Raw genomic sequence first — 18,672 nt, 5'->3', positions numbered from 1 at the left:
TCTCAGCTTTGGAATTTTGCCACTAGAAACCCCCAGCCCTGGAGACGGATCATATTTGCAAAACTACACTAACTCCTCTTCTGTAATTGATGTGCCATCCACAGGAGCACCTTCAAAGAAGGTACTTTGTGTTCTAGAATGGAATTGCTGTTCTGTATGTGTTTTACGTTCCAGTGTACTTGAAATCCGCATATTGTCTTCATTTTTTTTTAAAAAGGCATTGTGGAGGAGGAGTTCATTTTCAATTTGACTACAACTGGTCGGCTATCTCCCTGCACAAAACCTTTTGGACTTCTAGAAAGTATCAATTGAAATGAAATCTGCTCTGGAATAGTCTGTTTCAAAGTAACAACAGTTTCTAAAGCCTCAACAAAAAGCATTTTGTTTTGAAAATCTTCTTTTCAGCTAAGCAAATACAGATTTTTTTCTTTACTGTCTTATCTCAAGCAATGATGTTTGTGTTGTAAATGGTTTTCAGTTTATCATGTCACTTCCATTGGACAGTGAAACAGACTTTTGTTTTCCCAAGTTTTATAAAGATAGGCAATAGTTCTTTCTTTCAAATAAAAACAAACCACCTCTCCTGCCCCCAAATGCCCAGGCACGTGCAAGCTGCCTCAGTGGCATTGCTTGGCAGGCCTAAGAGGCAACCTGGGGCAGATGCTCTGACTCCTGTCCACCTGCAATTAGAGAGGAATGTACAAACAATGACTCTAAACTGTGAAGAATTCAAAACTTCTGTGTGCAAGCCAGAGTCTGAGAACAGTCAGAACTTGGAGTTTTCACATTAATGTTGTTTAACGCAGGTGTTTTCAGGGGTAACTTCAAAGAATTCTAGAAGCTTCAAGTCAGCTGAAAATACTGCTTTCTTGCAAGCAGTTCTTGAATACTAGTTTACAGGCAGGTCAAATCAAAATGCTGCTGGTGGTCCGTGGAGGGCTGACTGAACAGTGGTGTTTCACTTGGCTAGGTCTTGTGTAGAAGAAGCTAAAAATTCTTTTCTTTACTCAGTAAGAAATTGCCACAGTTGCCATAGTGATAAATGAGAGGTGGAATGTTGATGACAGTTGAGGAACCATTTGTTCATTTCTAAAAACAAAAACCAGAGGATATTTCCATGTATTTTTAGTAAATCTAGAAGTTGCATGAGGGATGGTAGTGTTTTATAGATGGACACCTTTTAAAATAAAAGTTCAGTGCAAAAGTTCTGATCTCCTAAAAAAAAAAAAGTAACACTTAGATTTCTGCATCTGATGGTACGGACAAATCAGGTGATGCCTAGCTTACTGTGCCTTTCTGTAAGAGATTTGGGAACTCTTAAAAGCTGCGTTTCTCTTCTCTCAATAGCCTAATCCCTATAAGAATAAAAGGCAGTAAGCAGGTAACTATGTATGTATCTCTTTTCCTTCTTCTTTGGGTGTTCTTCTGAAACCCATTACTGGGAACTCGAGATTTTTTTTGCACAAGCCATTATGGTCTCTAGACACCTCCTTACTGCAACCTTTTCTATCACTTGTCTTAGTCCTGCCCTTTTTTTGCCTTTCTTCTCTTGGGATGGGCTGTGCTCGAACAGTCTGCTAGAAGCATGCTTTGTATGGCGAGTCCAATTCCTGCCCTTAGTTGCTGAGGAGCAACCAGTTTTCCCCAGTATAGCTGAAAGCACTGCTTTGTGGTGGATCGTGTGTGTGTAGGAAGGTAAGCTGTCACAAGTCTGTACAACTGAAATAGCAAAGAGCTGCAGTCTACTAACTGTAATCCTCATCTGTGATTGATCTCACACATGCGCTACATGATGGATGTGAAGCTTCAGGAAATCAAGTCCTACTTGTTCCTTCATTGTTGCTTTGCTAGGTATGGCACAACGGCATCATGGTGTAAATTTCACTAATTCATGGATGTGCTTTCTGCCCGGAAGCACCTGTGCTAGTGCCTAAACACAAACACTTAATAAATTTTAATAAATATCTTAGAATTCTGATGCCTGCTTTGTCCAATGTAAATAATTACTTGGCCAGTTTCACTTCTGCTCTTCAAATCACCAAGTTTGAAAAAGCTTAGTGTAGCTGTGGCTTGAATGTGCATGACTTAACGGAGGCAGTTACCTTGGAGACGCTTACCTAAATGAATGAAACATTAGGATGGATCCAGAGGCTTCCTATCTGAGTGGGCAAGCGTGCTTGCTGGCTGCCTAAACTGTCCTCTGATAACAAAGAAATTGAGAAGGAAGGGAAGGATGGAACGTTTACAAGTCTGGTAATCCGTAATCTGGTGTTGCTTGTGCTGTCAGTCATTAGTCCTATTGCAGATTTTTGGTGTCATAAAGCGCATCTTTTCCAAATGGCTATCATTGACTTGAATGTTAGTGCCCTTGGAGGGAGCAGAAAAATACAACTCAGGCTTTGTTTAGAAAATAATAAATAAAATAAATAAAAAGCAAATAAAAAGTACAAATATGCGCACGTGGACACGAAGCATCGCTGAGCTGGCATGCAGTACCTTGCAAGTCTTTCTTCTACGTGGCATCTTGCAGACCCCCTTTTGATCAAAAAGGTTTCTTCTGTATCTGCCCCAAAGGTTCACACAGTAATGGTGTAATTGAAGGTACTGATTCATGCTGGGAACAGGTATGTTAAACAGGCACTTGAAATTATAGTAGAATCTTCAGGGGAGTGGCAGGCTCAGATGTTGTACAGTAAGCACCACAATGAGATGTTAATGGGGATGGCTTCTGAATGTGAGTGTAGTGTAAGGCTTCAAAATCTCTCTCATTCCCTGGTCATTGGGAGTTTTTTGAACAACTTTCTCCCTGTTGAGAAGGAACTTAAAATATGACATCTGCTAATTCTCTTTTATTCTTGCACAAAGTTTTAACATAGTTTCTTGCCACTAGATGGAGTTTTCAAATCTTTCAAATACTGTGTGTGAATTTTTGGTAAACTCAGTGCTACTGGCATTTTTTCAGGTAGCATGAGAAATACTTTGTGTGCTCCCCGTGTGGATGGGGGAAGCCTTTGTGGAAGTAATTTGTATTTCTCCTCCTTTGTGCAGCGTTCAATAGGCAGAAGGGATTTGGTCTGATATAACAGATTGAGGCTTCTTAGTGACATAATAACAAACCTGTAGAAACTTTGTGTTATGCAGGCTGTCACCAGGATAAGCCAAGCTGGAACAAAATCTGTCTTCTCTCAGAGCGGAAATAGCCGAGAAGTCACTCCAATTCTTGTTGCACAAACACAGAGCTCTGGCCCACAGACAAGGTAGGAAAATAAAAATAATTCAACTTAGAACTATCTTTTGCTTCTCCTTTCTGAAAGTTTTGGGGATTTTTAAATTTACTTTCCACAGCCTGTTTGGGTGTTTCTGCAGAGTTCTCCTTTAGATAAGGAAGAAGCTTATTTTTTGTTAGGGGAAAAGAACTTCATTGGATAGGAAGCTTGTGCGTGGTGGGTAGTCTTGTTCTAAATCTCTTTGGGCAGTTAAACAGTTTCTTCAATAAACATTAAGGTAGTTGAAGATCTGCTCACGTTCTTAATATGCGACAGGTAGATTGTTTTTTCCATCCCTTTGAGATGGGAATACCTGCACTGTTGTACCTGAGCAATTTTCTTTAACACAACGATAAAACGGTGTTAAAACTTGCTCAGAATGGAACTGAGAACTTTAATATAATGTGTTGTTTGTTTTCAGTACAACACCTCAGGTATTGAGCCCAACAATTGCTGCTCCACCAAATGCACTGCCTCGAAGAAGCTCTCGCCTGTTTACTAGCGATAGCTCTACAACAAAGGTAACAAACTTCATGCAGTTTTTTCAGACTTGTGGGGTTTTTCCCTTGTACATGCCACTGCACTGACTAATAATTTCTCCATATGCATAGCAATTGTAGCAGCTTAAGAACAGGTTCTCTAATGAGTAGAACTTACAAAATATCTGACTGTGAAACACATCATGATGCTGTAACATGTAAATTTTCAGTCTTGAGAATGCTTAACTAAGACTGAGAACAAGAATATCATAAACAAAACCAAAGATGTGTGCTGGGATGACAAATGCAATGGTTCTGTTAGCTCTCAGCCTATTTGGTAAGGCGTCGTGTTCATATTTATTGAAAAATTCATTTTGGGTGGATGCTTTGCTTTTCTAAAAGCAAGCTATATTTTTCATACCAGTTTTCTGCTCCATAAACAATGGAGAAGGACACCAAAATGCAAATACTCATGAACTGTAGTTACCATATGTGAATGTTTGCTGTTTAAAAAAAGGACAGCTAAGCATTTAATGAAGTTACAAGGTGTCTGTATACTTAAGTTTAAAAGTAAAATGGCTGGGCATACATACATTCTTACACAGTTCACTTGCAGGTTTAGTAATCTGAATTCAAAAGTTTCTTATACGTGTAACTCTTGTTCTTACTTGCAGGAAAATAGCAAAAAATTGAAAATGAAGTTTCCACCTAAGATTCCAAACAGAAAAACAAAAAGTAAAACAAATAAGGGAGGAATAACTCAACCAAACATAAATGATACTTTGGAAATTACCAAACTAGACTCTTCCATCATTTCAGAAGGGAAAATCTCTACTGTTGCACCACAGATCCAGGCTTTTACGCTACAAAAAGCAGCAGCAGGTCTGTTTGAATGCTGTCAAACTTAGTAAATCCACCTTTTTATGGTTTAGTGGGGAAAAAATGCTCTAGTTTTGTTTCCTGTTCTTAGCCTGCACCTATGACCTTTGTATAATTATAAAGATTGATTGAATTCAGTATATTCTAGTTAATGTAAAGAGAACAGGTGAAGTAGTAGTAAAAAAAGTGTCTATTTGTAAGCAAATCTATTCATCAGCTCTGGTCCTTATTAGGGATTAAAATATTTTGAGGCAAGACTCTTGGAAACTTATTCAAAGGAACTATAAGTAATCCAATCATTTTCCCTCAAAATTGGGTTTATGTAGTCTATTCTCCCTCCTTATTTCCCATTTGTTTAAAAGCTTGTCTTTATCCAGATTGTCAGAAAATCCTAGACAAACTGTTGAATTACTCTTTTGGCTCGATAGAGTTTCCGGGCAGCAAGCAGAGGTATCCATGGATACCAGACGTGGAAACTCTGCTTCAGACCTGAAAAAATGTTTGAATTGCTGCTGTAAATGCAAAAAAATCCACCTGTCCTGAACTTCAGTTTCTCTGTTCCTGGGTGTTCTGTTGCTGACTTAAGAAGTTGTTGGTATCTGACTTCCGTTACAAGGGTTGCTGTTCGGAATGTTATGCCTGAATTAAGAGTGTATAGGCCTGTATGGGAACTCTTGGCAGATTTTAATAAGTAAAATCACGAGCAGTGCCTGCACAATTGAAGAGCTTAAGGGATTAGTAGTTTCGGCAATCCTTTTTCCATTTTTATTTATTGTATTTTTCTCCTAGAAGGTTTGATGAGCCTTCTTCGGGACATGGGGAAAGGTTATTTAGCCTTGTGTTCATACAACTGCAAAGAAGCGATAAATATTTTAAGCCATTTACCATCTCACCACTACAACACTGGTTGGGTGCTGTGCCAAATTGGGAGAGCTTACTTCGAGCTGGCAGAATACATGCAGGTAGGAACTGTGTGGTTGGTTCTTAGTATTTTCACTTCTGTTTTGGAAGCTTTGCAGAAAACCTGCTGACTTCCTGTGAAAGCTATGGGAAGTTTACGGTTGATATAGCTGTATAAACAAGGTATGAATGGTAAAGCTATATCTAGAGTGGATTTAGATCTTGAAGCTGCATCACCTTCAGCCTTCCTGAAGACGCTGAGAATGCTTTAGACTTATTTTAATGCTCGAGTTATTTTCTCTTGCATCCAGTCATTGGAGTCTCCCCTGCCTCTTCCTGTCTTCACCCACAGCTGTGCCGATGTAACTGTTTGTACTGCGGTGTTGTAAATAAGATCACTGAAACTATTTGGGTTCTAAAACCAGACGTCTCGCCCCCTTTTTAGTTATTGCAGATCACATCAGTGACCTAGTTTCCTTTGCAGCCTCAGAAATGACTGCGTTTGTACAGCTGAGGTGATGCCAAACTGCTTCAGAAACAGAAGTGAGCAGCTGAGGGTAATCCAGCAGTAAAACTCTCCTTATCACTGTTGTCCTGATAGTTGAGGTGCTCATTTCCTTAGGAGAAGCTTTTCAAACATTTCTGATATGTTGTGTGCAGGAGACAAACAGGTTTCAGAAGCAGTTTCTAGATTGTGCTGTCTCTACTCAGGCTGTATGTTACTGCACAACTTAATAGTTAATTTTGAAAACTGAGGCTACAGACCTTGGTGAGTTTCCTAGAACTAGTGTTCTTCCCTTGTTGCTACTTTGAGTGTTGTAACTTGGAAATTATGTTTCTGAAATAGAAGTCTACATCAGAAGGACTTCATTAGTCAAGTGTTCATAAGAAGTGTACCAGTTTCAAATGAAAATAAAGTGCCTGTATGTGCTGTCACATTCTTACCCACGCCCCATCCCTGCATCAGCCATGTTCAGTGCAGGAATTCTCACGTTGCCTTTTGCCTCATAATTAATACACACAGTGTTTGGAGGGGTATGGCACTCCGTATGAATGCAATACCTGCCATCTGTTAGAACAGCTAATAATCAGGACTGACATACAGATCTTTTGCTGGTGATGTTTACTTCACATGTGCACTGCGATAGAACAGTCACGTAATCAGAGACAGCAGCAGGGAGGGCTGGCTGGGTTTCTGCTTGGCCTAACTATATTGGGATATAGCTATTTCCTTTACTTGGAGGTGATGTTAAAAATACAACAGGACTGGTAGCTCTGCATAATACACCTGCAAAGCAAAGAGGATCCTCAGTCTGGACATAGGAGGTTTCTAACCTTGACCTGTGTGCTCTGCTTTGGTGGGTGTAATCTTGTTTTAAGTTTGATTTCTGACTTCTGTTCTTAGGCTGAGAGGATATTTTCAGAAGTAAGGAGGATTGAAAACTACAGAGTAGAAGGCATGGAGATCTATTCAACTACGCTGTGGCATCTGCAGAAAGATGTTGCGCTCTCTGTCCTTTCAAAGGATTTGACAGACATGGATAAAAACTCACCAGAGGTATAAAACGCTGTGGTGTTAAATGAGAAGAGTAACTGTGACAAAATCAATGATTCAGAACAAAACTCTGAATTCTAATCTAGCTCGAGTGTATTCTCATGTGAGAACTGCATGGGAAACTGGAGAGGGAGGTGGCAGTATTGCCTCCTGAACTGATGATGCCTGAAATGGCTTCTTGGCATTAGAATATAAGCTTACATGGAGCAGGTCGAAACCTTTTATCTGTTAATGGTTATTTAAATTTGCATTGGCACCATTCATCCAGGAAGATCATGGATTAGTCAGTCATGCCTATTAATGCCAGTATGTGAAGATAAAGAATATCTTTTCCTGTACCACTTCTTAATTGCTCTAATTCACTGGCACACAAAATATATTTGCTCTAGAGCTTATTTTCCAACAGAATATTGCACGTTTGTATGCTAAGGTCCATTGAACCTGCAGAGTGTACAGTAGTACGGGCATGATATGCAAAAAGACCTGTCTTAATATTTGTCGCAGTACCAGTAATGTGTGTGTGTTTATAAATGTGCTCTTAACAGAGTTGAGAAAGCTGTAGAGTTTTTTTTCTTATTGTTGGAGGGGAGAATCCTGTTTGTGTCTTCCTAGTAGCTTGTCTAACAGTAGGGGGGAAAAAAACAATGAAGCAGCAGGTCAGTATGTTGTAGTAAGATAGCCTGGAAAGGAGAAAATGCAGGTGATAATAACAGATAATAACTCTGATGCAAATAATGGAGAACAGTTAGAGAATTTGGCAGTGATGCTAACAGTTTGGGAAAGCAAGGGGCCTTGTCTATGATACTTCACTGTCTTGATGATGGGTGTCGAGCAGGAGGGGGAGAGGAGGTTGCTAAAATTGTTACTCTGCAGCTTCCAGAATCCTGGAATGTGAGAAGAGTGTGGATGTACTCTCCATCATTATTCATGGATATCCAAGATGTTTTATTTCTAGCCTTTCAACAGCTTCAAAAGCTTTAGTCATCAAAGTATCGAATTGGCACAGATCTGATGGCTGTCTAGATGCTTGATTTCTGTACTTCAGCTTGTCTAGCTCAAAGGGATATTTAGCCGTGTCTTCCTCAGAGGCTTAACTAAGTCTTGTATTATTATTATTAGGACTATTTATAATCTAGTAGGAAGTGAAAACTGTAAGTCAGTATTGGAAAATCTGTTCATCTCAAACTGGTTGTAAAAGGAAACTGCTAACTTTGGAATGCTGTTTTCACTAGGCGTGGTGTGCTGCAGGAAACTGTTTCAGCTTGCAACGAGAGCATGACATTGCAATCAAGTTCTTCCAGAGAGCCATTCAAGTTGATCCAAACTATGCTTATGCCTACACCCTTTTGGGACATGAATTTGTGTTAACAGAAGAACTAGACAAAGCATTAGCTTGTTTTAGGAATGCAATCAGAGTCAACCCTAGACACTATAATGCATGGTAAGTCATGCTTCAACCCTTTTGTGTTGCGTGTGATGTGGAACACCTTTTGGAGAAAAGCTAAACGTGCTGCCACTGGCAATGTTTTCTTAGCACTGTTCTCACTAAGAAGAGAGCAAAGCCATTCCTGCAGAAGATGTGGACCTCATCTTATCGTTAAATACACTACACAGGGAGTGCAAGAAATTAGAACTTTTCTGGTTTCCATTGATCTTTTGGGCTGTGTTGTTCCAACTATTCTGTTCTCTGTGCAACACTCCTTGTGCATCTAGTTGTTTGTTCTTCACTTGCAGCTGGACAGGTGAGATCTGTCCCCTTATACCTTAGGATATAATCTGCTTCTTGTAGCTTTTCTTGAGGGGGAAAAAATACATTAACAAACCTGAGTTTTACTACTTTATGTAAGTCCTCTAATCTTTTAGAGGCTTCTGTATGCTTTCTACTTTTGTAGCTCTTCAGCTAGTTTTTTTGTGCACTGGATATGAATTCTTCAACCTATGCAATCAAGAGAAAAGTAACTTTAGTCATAGCTTTCTCCTATAAAGAGTCACTTCTTACCCTTGATGGAGTGGCCAGTCTATATGCCACTTCTACCATATTCACTGACAAAGGTTAGTTTACTCAAAATGCAGTCTTACTTAACAACATTATTTTTCTGTTTGCAGGTATGGGTTGGGAATGATTTATTACAAACAGGAAAAATTCAGCCTAGCAGAAATGCATTTCCAGAAAGCACTTGATATCAATCCTCAGAGCTCAGTCTTACTGTGCCACATTGGAGTAGTAAGTAGTCTGTACTCGGCTCTCTCCTTAGGTTTTAATCTGCCTCTGTACTTTGCTTGCAGTAGTCCTACTGAACTTGTTTTAAGCACAAAAGTAAAAGCTCAGAGTACCTGTTAGAGGATCTTAAGTGCCATATGAATCAATAGCCATGGGATTAATGTGTCAGGAAAATAAACACTCCTCTCTCCTCACCCACAATCGTTTTTAGCCAGTAATGAAATATACTATCAGGTTGTGTATGCGAGTAAGCCAAGTTACTAGTGGTATGAAAATCAAGCCCATGTGCAGTTATTCATGGGAATAGCATATTGAATTTGCAGGGCTATCTGGAAAGCTGGTCATTTGTCCATCTGCCACTGTGGTACATAACGCAGTACCTCAGCCATAAGTCTCACTCCAGCAAATGCTTGCTCACAGTGTGGTGAAGCAGTTTTCGGATGTTAGTGATGGCAACTAAAGACTGTGCAAGCATGAATGGTGGTAACCTGCTGGCATTCACTTACCTGTTATGCAGCAGCAAAGTTGTCAGGGTCTGTAGGAACAGTAGGATTCTTGCCACTTAAGTGCTGAGAATGGCATTGAGCTTACTCCTGGCCAAAGGCTAGATGATTTCTATCAGCCAGTGGATGGAGGGTGTTTTGAAGTGGCGATGGGGAGAGGTGAAGCTTTCTTCCTGTAAGCAAACTTGCTTTCTTAAGACTTGGTCTAGAATTGGACTACTTTTTTTGAAACATATTGTAAGCAAATATAGCAGCTTATCTGCCAGACAAGTCTATTTGGCCATTTTCCCTCTTTAAGGTTTTCCTTCTTTTCTGTAATAGGTCCAGCATGCACTGAAAAAATCTGAAAAGGCTTTGGATACTTTAAACAAAGCTATTAACATTGACCCCAAGAACCCGCTATGCAAATTCCATAGAGCTTCTGTATTATTTGCAAATGAAAAGTACAAGGTAAGATTTGGTACACGTAGACAACCTTAAATTATCTTTAAATTGTTATAGCTATGAATGGGGATGCACTGGTGGCTGAATGTTAACTGGTAAGCACTGGTAGCGTCAAGGCTTGCAGCATGAGCAGGAAGATTGACCTATCCTGTGGAGTCTAACATAAAGCATTTGTTTTGGCAAGTGCCACTTTTGCATTATGTTAAATTTTTTGATTGTCATAAAATCTGAAGCCAAAAGGTACCTTTTTAATTAATATTTTAGTCTGACCCTGGAAAAAGAAAGAAGGGGACGTTATTGCAGCTGTCACCAAGATGGGGCTGTGTTATTGTGAATTTCTATTAAACTACTAAAAATTGGCTCAGCAAACAGCCCCACAACAGATTACAGCAATAAGAACTAGCCATTTCAAAGGCTGTATTATCAACTAAAAAATAGGAAGCCAAATAATTTCAGTCTGATCCCTCGCTGACTTGTACCCTATTTATGAGTGGAGTTGATCTTCCCACAGTCTGTCTTTCCAGTGACTCCGTCCTCTGGCCTGTTTTTCTTGGCCACAGAATACAAGCTGCAGTCTGGCTTCTGAAACCTTGCTTCAGAAATGTGTGTACATATGTAAAGGGAAAACTTTACTTAGAACTTGTTTTGAAAATTCATAATGTAACCAGTTAAACATAAGTAGTATTAAGGTTAAGGACTTACTGAAGTTCAATTTGTAGACTGATTTCTAAAAATCAAAAGCAGAGGATAAATACAAGAGCAGAAGAATGTTAAATGTTTTTCTGGGAGACCAAAGCCCAACAGACTTTCTCTGTTTCTATAATAACTGTGCTATAATAACCTACAATCTTTACATGAGGAACTAACGTAAAAGAAGCTTTAGGTTCTTTTGAGTCTGTACTGTTGTTCTTGGTGGAGTATACTGTATGTAAATGCCAGGGTTCTCGTCAGCACTAAAATGCAGTTTAGTGATGTAACTGGTTGCAGACTGCTAGCTTGTACTGAATCTTTTCTCTTCCTTTTCAGTCTGCTTTACAAGAACTTGAAGAACTGAAACAGATTGTTCCCAAAGAGTCCCTTGTTTACTTTTTAATAGGAAAGGTAGGTGGAACTTAACTGTGTTTGTAAGTACTTTGCTTTCCTTCATTGCAGAAATGTATGCCTAATGAGCAAATTTGATGCCTGTCACTAAGCTGCTTCCATTTGGGGCAGTATTCTAAAAATTCCCAAACCTTTAAATAAGGCGTACTGCATATAAACTCACAGCTTTATCAGCTTTTAAATGCAGAAGACAGGAGCAGCCTCAAGGTATTTTTAAAACCAAGAAAAAATAACTCGGGCCCCTGTTGTTCTGTGCCTTTGTTTTCACTACTGTCAACCTGAAATAATTAATTTTAGAAACTGCGAAATAAATCTCTATTGAGATCATTCACTGAAAATAGATGCAGTGGTTATGCATAGTTGTATATTTTTCCTTGAAAACTGAACTTCATGAAGGCTTGATCCAGTATTATAGTAATGATGGAAATGGTCTATCCCTCAAAATTAAGAATTTCTATCAGCCAGACATGTTGGTTATATGGACATGGAGCTATTCAAATATTGAATCACACTCCAATATGTCATATCAGAAATGTTGAATTAGTATTTTTGGAGTACGTTTAAGTCTCCATCAGTAGCCTCAATGTCTCATTCAGTTGATGGCCTTCCCAGAAGAATTGTAGAAAATTCTTTCTATATAGGTTTGGAAAGCAAGAAGCCTTTATTCAGGCTAATAGACTAGATGAGCACACGAAAAGATGTTTCTAGTCCATCAGATGTGTTCACATTCCAACTTTTTTTTGTTTAATGCCAGAGAAAAGTAATCTGGTAATAGAAGTCCTTCCTTGGCAATCTTCTTGGCTAATATGCTTTAAGTTTTGCAGTTTTAAATTCTGTGGGTAGTCATTAGGAAGCAACAAGGCAAACTTGTCTCTTTCACAAGACTGGGTAACTCTTAATCAACGAGACTTTTTTTGAATTAGAGAAGTAAAAGGATTTGTGCTGAAATTTGTTGACTGGTGTTTATCCAGTAGTAGCTGGACCTCTAAATTGGTGTTAGTTGCCATGTCTTGACAAACTTGAGAACTTTTGCTGCTTAAATCTTAATACAGATAAATTACATGTTTGCCTATCCTTAATGATAAGGAGCAATTCTTTGTCACCATCAACTTGCTCTGAAGGTAAAATATATTAAAATATATTCTAGATTTGGTAATGCACTGTTGTGAAAATGTTCCCAATCAGTTTATCAGGACAAGCTAGGTGATGTTTAATATTGGCCCTCTCCCCCCCCCCCCCCCCCCCCCCCCCCAAACCTGCTGTAGGGAAGAATATAAGGTTACTCTACGCATGTGGTTAATGGTTCACAAGACTATTCTCTCTGTCTCTGACAATAGAAGGCTGAGACTTTGGGCTTTTCCTGAGCAAGTAGTAGACTTGGGGTTACAATGACTGTAAAAATTGGAAAAGAGGAGGGAGGCAACACAAAACATGCTAAAAGCTTTTACACAACCCTGCTGCCACAGTTGCAAAGCATAAATTATATCTGAAGAGCCACTTCCTTATGTTCTTGAATCTGTCAGCTGCTAATTTCTTTTAATCCTTTTGGCCACTTAAGTAGGAACACTTGCATGCTCTTTCTACACATCTTTTCTCTTTACTTTTGACTTGTGTAATAAATTTTGTGTGTACTCTGCATTGCTTTTCATAAAATATTAGTTAACTGGCTTAGTATGTTTCTCCAAACTTTCAAGTAGCAACTTTTTGTAAATGTAACATTTTATGCTTTTATTTTAGGTTTATAAAAAACTGGGTCAAACTCATTTGGCCCTAATGAATTTCTCATGGGCGATGGACCTAGATCCCAAAGGAGCCAACAACCAGATTAAAGAGGCTATTGATAAACGTTACCTTCCAGATGATGAGGAACCAATAACTCAAGAAGAGCAAATCAATGAATGTTACCCCTATGAATCAGGTTTGTGTTTCCAACCCTTTGTCATTCAGGGAGGTATTTCTGCTTGGGTGTCACCTAGTGTCTGTAAGTAGGAAGAATTCCAGGCTTAATAAGTAAAGCACACTGCTCAACCTTGCTGCTCAGCAAGTAAAAACTCAAAGTTCTTGATTCAGAAGAAGGTACGTCTTATTTTAGGTTTACTATGAGAAAGGATTATGACTTTTCTTTAGGATATGTAGATGGAGTAGGACAAAAATAATGCTGTAAAGTCACAGAACTCATGGTTGGTTAATACCATCTTAGGAAAGAACACGATGTTCCTACAGCCTCCACTCTTCCCCCATAGAAGCATCAAATCATGCGATGTAACTGAATGGTAGCTAAAATTATCTATAGATGCTTTAGGAGAAATTAAATAAACTGGATGTTAGGTAAACATCTTTGTCTGGAAAACAAAGGTAGCTTTTGAAGAAGGAAGTCAATAAAAGTTTCACTTGAATCGAGAGTAAATAAAATGCTCCCAAATGCACTATTTGAGAATAATCCACAGAAAAGGATGTCCCAGATGTCTCCCTTCTTTTTAAGATGTTGTGAGCTTAAGTTCCAGCGAAGCACAGAGTAATGTTAAGCCATAAATATTGAGCTCTCTGATACAAACTGAAATAGTGGTGAAGAATAAATACTAATAAACAACTTAGTTCTTTCCCTCCAAAGAAGAACAAAAAGAAATTCTGAAAAAGATGATAATGTATGCTATGTTCTACAATCCAAAATCTTCATCTGAAAAAGTTATGGTAACTGTATATCATATTCATTTTTATTGATCCTGTGTACAGTGTGTTTTTTAATAATGGAACTATCCTGTGCTGTGTTTCCTGAAGTATCAAACTTTTCTCCCTGCTGTTGTAGTTGGACTAACCTAGAACACTGGCTTACTGGGGGCTGAATGTGTTTCTGACCAGAAGATGGAGACAGAGTACTTGAACTTCTGAGCAACACTTCAGTCACAGAGCATTAAAAAAAAAATAAAAATCTGTCCAATAAACATAACTGAAATAAAACAATGTCCCAATGTCCATGTTTAAGCTGTGTGTAGACAGTTTGGTTTCCTTGGCTCTTCAGATAATGTAGATGAGTTTCAGTGTCGGCTGAATAACATTTTTAGGATACATGAGATAAGTGGAGAGTTGCTTTACAATATGTTGGCTAGTATAAGCCATTTTGTGCTTTAAGTTCCGTAGCATAGAACTTGATGAGCCTATTGTGCAGGAAACCTGTAAAGTGTTTGCCTTAAAGCAGCAAAATCATTGTTTCTCTACATGAAACCTCTTAGTCATTTGGGAAATGATAATATGCTAAATTCTACTATAGAAAGACTCAAGTTGCACTTCCTGTGTGTGAAGAACAACCATGATTAGATATTTACCTTGGTACTAATTTAAACTAGTATAGAAGTTAAATATTTAAAGGTAGCTTCTCATATATAAGTATTTCTCTTATGCTGTGCATAGCATGCAGTCTTTAGATTTCTGCTGTTTTTTGAGTAGCTTGCCTGGAAGTTGTAGGCCAGCCATCATCTGAGCTGAGTGAGCAGAGTAATTGAGTGTGAGAAACTTGTGTGCATTTACTCAAAGCAATTTTTTCCCCCATATTTTATGCAGTAGTCTTTGTCATGAAAGCAGGGAGCAACTGGAGACTGCTTAATGCTTCTAATTTAATATTATTTGATTGTGAATTGAGCAGACATGATGCACTGATGCAGTGGGTAACCGATGTGAGCATATTCAAGTATCTGGTATGATTTGAAAGAGTTGGGAGGGTTAAAATTCTTCTAAGGCGGTTCTGGAACCCTCCATACCCATCCCTACCTAGCCAGGCATTGGGAATTCCAGATATTTAACAGAAGGTATCTAAACAGACATTAAATTAGGCTGCATGTTTTTATAGTACATTATGTTAATTCCTTTCTAAATGCATTTATTTAGACTTCATTAAGTTGACAGGGGTTGACTTATTGCAAGGAAAAAGCCATATGGCCTAAAAGCATTTTGGGGGAAGGGGGCAAAGGCAGGAAGTCTGTTCCACGTTGTTAATGAAGTACAAGCACGTTGCTACTGTGTTTTTAACATGCTGGAGTTGGTTGTATAAGAATTTTTGTAGTGAAGCAGCCTAGTACTGTTTGACTACTTTGTGTGTTTTGTTGTTTTTCTTTCAAAGTTGGCACAGATGAATCCCAAGAGAGCAGCATGACAGATGCGGATGACACACAGCTCCATGCAGTTGAAAGCGATGAATTTTAACCTCCAAAAGCCAGTATCTGGGCTTGAGTGTGTGACTGGTACTGTTGTGTTCTCCCCTTCCTTCGCATCCTGGGTCTTCACATCACTGAGCCAGCATTGTCATTATTCTCCACTGACACCATGAGTACACCACTCAGACTTAAAACTGTATGCAGAATTAATGGCAGTGCAATATTCAGCTGCTACTGAGTCTGACTAGTTGGCTCTTAGACATTTATGAAAATGACTGAGGAGGAAATACTATTTTTGGACTCCCCTTTGCTGGAAAAATATCACGGAAGAAAGACTTGTGGTTTGCTGTAACGAAGCCAGTAGATGCGGGGATAGTACTAATGAAGCAGTGTCTTGTTCTTTTTCCAGAAATGTGTCTTAGTTTGGTTCTTTCTTGGTAAGCAGAGTGCTGAACTTCATTTCCAAGTTCTTCGAGGACAGTGTTGACAAATGCAGGCTGTTAAAGACTTTTGCATATTGTAGTGTAACTTAAATGCCAGGGAATGTACATGACCTTAAAGCTGCAGTGTTTCCCGTGAACAAATACAATGCACGTGCTCAGGACTGGGAGTGTCAGACTGCATAAAATGTTCCGTGTCCCTACTTAGAGTGCAAACTTGCAGGAGTGAAAACGTAGCAGGAGAATCACATTGCAGAATCGTAGCTTTCACAGAATGCTTTCATGTTCTAACTAAGAATTAATTTATTCACCTAGTTTCTAAAATGTCAATGTTTTACTTTGTACTTCAGAGAAAGAAGTCGGCAACACCTTGCTTCATTTTTTCATCTACCCCTTGACTTGTTCTTCCCAGTGTGAGAATAAAAATTAATAAAGGGCGAAATCAAAGAGCAATGTAGATACAACTTAATGTGGAAATGTCAAACCCTTAACCAACAGCGCCTGTGTCTTTCTGAACAAATAAACTGGGAAGACCGTGGAAGCCTTAATACAATCAGAACCTTACAGTCAAATGCATCGAGTAATTGCCTAAGATAGTGTCCTTGTTAAAACTGTTTTCTAAAGTGTGGTCCAAGCAGTGTGCAAACATGTGCAATTCTTTCTTTAAGCTGTTCTTTAAGACTCTTAGAGTACTTTCTCACTGTAGGAACGTAGACCCCCTTCCTCCTCCCCTGAGGCTGCTGCTGTGAGAAGAAAACTATGCCACAGTAATGAGTCCAAAACAATCTTTCTCTGTAGCATTTTGCAGCAACACTTGGTGCCCTTTATGCAGTGGCGATAAAGAAAGTGTACGATACAAGCAGTTTTAAAGAGCAATTTATGCATAATAAATTGGGAGTGATATAAATTTCATGTCAACATATTTGTCATCAATCTTAATTTTTTTAAAATATATATCTCTCTTAGGGGTTATGTAGTTACCTTTAGAACTTAAGCTTTTAAAACTGCGACCTTGTCTTACGCCAGGCCCGTGCCCTGTCATGGCTCCTTGCTGGCTGTGAGCCACTGGGATGCCTTCATCAAACAAAAATAATCCACAAGTGCTGTGCAGAAATACTTTTTTTTTTTTTTTTGGAAGCAGGAGGACAAGCAGAGAGAAATAGGCCAGAACTCCCCTAACAGTGTGAAATGAAATCTGAAAAAAATGAGGAATGGTAGTTTATGAAAGGAGTCTTGTGCCTCAGCCGTGCAGTTCAGCTTGTGTCTGGATGGGGGATGAACTGAAATCACGACGTGTTTCGGCTGACTTGTGTGCTGAATCCTGCACGGCTTCCCGTGGTGATCAATGTTCTGGTGCGATTCCCTTCCTGATGCATCTTCCCTGAGGAAAACGCAGGGTTTGCATTTCCCAAGGGCTGTTCTGTGCCAACGGTAAAGCTCTCGCGGGGCTCTTGGGTTCCCTGGCTCTGTCACGACATCGTTTTGCCATCCAGATGCAATGCGCCTACGGCTTCGGTGCATGTTCCTTGTGAGGTTTCCTCAAGGAGTCTGAGAGCACCCCACACCTCAGCAGAAGGTCTGGAGGCAGTACTTGTGTGAGTGCCACCACTTGATGCGTGAATTGCCTTCCTTTTGGTTCCCGATGTTTTCTTAAGCAAAAAGCATGAGTTTCTTCCCGCTCCCTGGGAGCTAGAAGACTCTCAGCTGAAGCCAGGGGCCTTTTGTCTTTAGATCTAAAGAAATGCTGGGCGCTTCTAGCTCCCAAAATTGCACACTTCTTTTTTTTTTTCATCCTTTTCAGATCTGAAAAAACAGGTGCTGCTCTTGTGACTTTTCCAGAAGACTTGCTGCTTGTTTAACTGGGGACCAGAGGTTTAGGAAACTAGGTGGCTTTTTCCCTTCTCTGAAAATTGTGAACAACTGTACTAAGATTTCCAACACCCTGGCAAGAGTTCTTAACTCAGCTGGGGTATTAAAAGGATACTCATTCTACCTTGAAGATTTAATACTTAAAAACTGTCCTGCTGCTTTACATGTACATCATATCTTAAATGGTTGCTTTTTTTTTTTTTTCTCTCCAAGAATATCAAGTAACATTTGGACCATGCTGCTATTTTACCTTCTAAATAGATGCACAAAATTAGTATTGAATCAATAAAGTTTTGCTACTCTTTGAAGAGGGGTGAGGAGAAGGGCGGTGAGCACGAAGGCACTCTGACAGCCAGGTTTGGGCAAGGGTGTTCACTGAAAAGAATTAGGGAACTGTCATTTTCTTACAACAAAAATATGGAAAAATGCAAAGTGTGGGTGTGGTGTGTACTATTTGCATTGAAACAATGTAATTTGTCTTTTTTTTTTTGCTTTCTTGACTTTTTATTTCAGAAATTGTACAGTCTTAGGGGAAAAAAGTCTTTTCTGTTAATATATTTGCGATTCATTAAAGGATGTGGAAAATCCAAATAAACTACTTTTAAAAGCAGGCTCAGCAGCAGGTGCTTTGGCTTGGTGTTGGGATGCAGCCTTCAGAGCGCGATGGGGAGAGCTCTGCGGGCGCAGCGATGCAGCCACTGGGTGCCCCGGGGCTGTTCCTGCAGCCCCCTTTGCTGGAAGCCTGCCACCCGGATTCACAGGTAGCACCATTTTTTATTAATTACCCCAACAAGAGCTTATTCCTCCTTGGTAAAGAAAATTACAATGATGTACACCAGAGAAATGGTCACAGCCTCGGCTTGTCAG

The 18,672-nt window shown here is 39.3% G+C and overlaps 1 protein-coding gene across 13 annotated transcripts in view; it reads left to right on the top strand.

Moving 5' to 3' along the window:
- The window catches only part of CDC27 (cell division cycle 27), a 33,016-nt gene extending 14,600 nt beyond the window's left edge, over positions 1 to 18,416 (top strand). For 2 of the 13 annotated variants that reach the window (XM_035567997.2, XM_035567995.2), the window contains exons 8-19: positions 7 to 121; positions 3,124 to 3,257; positions 3,688 to 3,787; positions 4,420 to 4,627; positions 5,417 to 5,586; positions 6,930 to 7,082; positions 8,312 to 8,520; positions 9,186 to 9,303; positions 10,125 to 10,253; positions 11,274 to 11,348; positions 13,086 to 13,266; positions 15,463 to 18,416. In XM_035567997.2, the coding sequence (XP_035423890.1) occupies positions 7 to 121; positions 3,124 to 3,257; positions 3,688 to 3,787; positions 4,420 to 4,627; positions 5,417 to 5,586; positions 6,930 to 7,082; positions 8,312 to 8,520; positions 9,186 to 9,303; positions 10,125 to 10,253; positions 11,274 to 11,348; positions 13,086 to 13,266; positions 15,463 to 15,545 (1,675 nt within the window). In that variant the 3' untranslated portion in view covers positions 15,546 to 18,416. Of the gene's footprint in view, positions 1 to 6; positions 122 to 3,123; positions 3,258 to 3,687; positions 3,788 to 4,419; positions 4,628 to 5,413; positions 5,587 to 6,929; positions 7,083 to 8,311; positions 8,521 to 9,185; positions 9,304 to 10,124; positions 10,254 to 11,273; positions 11,349 to 13,085; positions 13,267 to 14,154; positions 14,316 to 15,462 lie in introns of those variants that run through there. The other 11 variants (XM_035567996.2, XM_050715453.1, XM_035567999.2 and 8 more) reach the window with 9 other exon arrangements.
- The last annotated feature ends 256 nt before the right edge of the window (positions 18,417 to 18,672 follow it).

Source organism: Cygnus atratus, chromosome 25 (assembly GCF_013377495.2).
Source record: "Cygnus atratus isolate AKBS03 ecotype Queensland, Australia chromosome 25, CAtr_DNAZoo_HiC_assembly, whole genome shotgun sequence".
Taxonomy (NCBI): domain Eukaryota; kingdom Metazoa; phylum Chordata; class Aves; order Anseriformes; family Anatidae; genus Cygnus; species Cygnus atratus.
The sequence above is the reverse complement of the archived record's forward strand: the minus strand, read 5'-3'. Positions and strand labels throughout refer to the sequence as shown.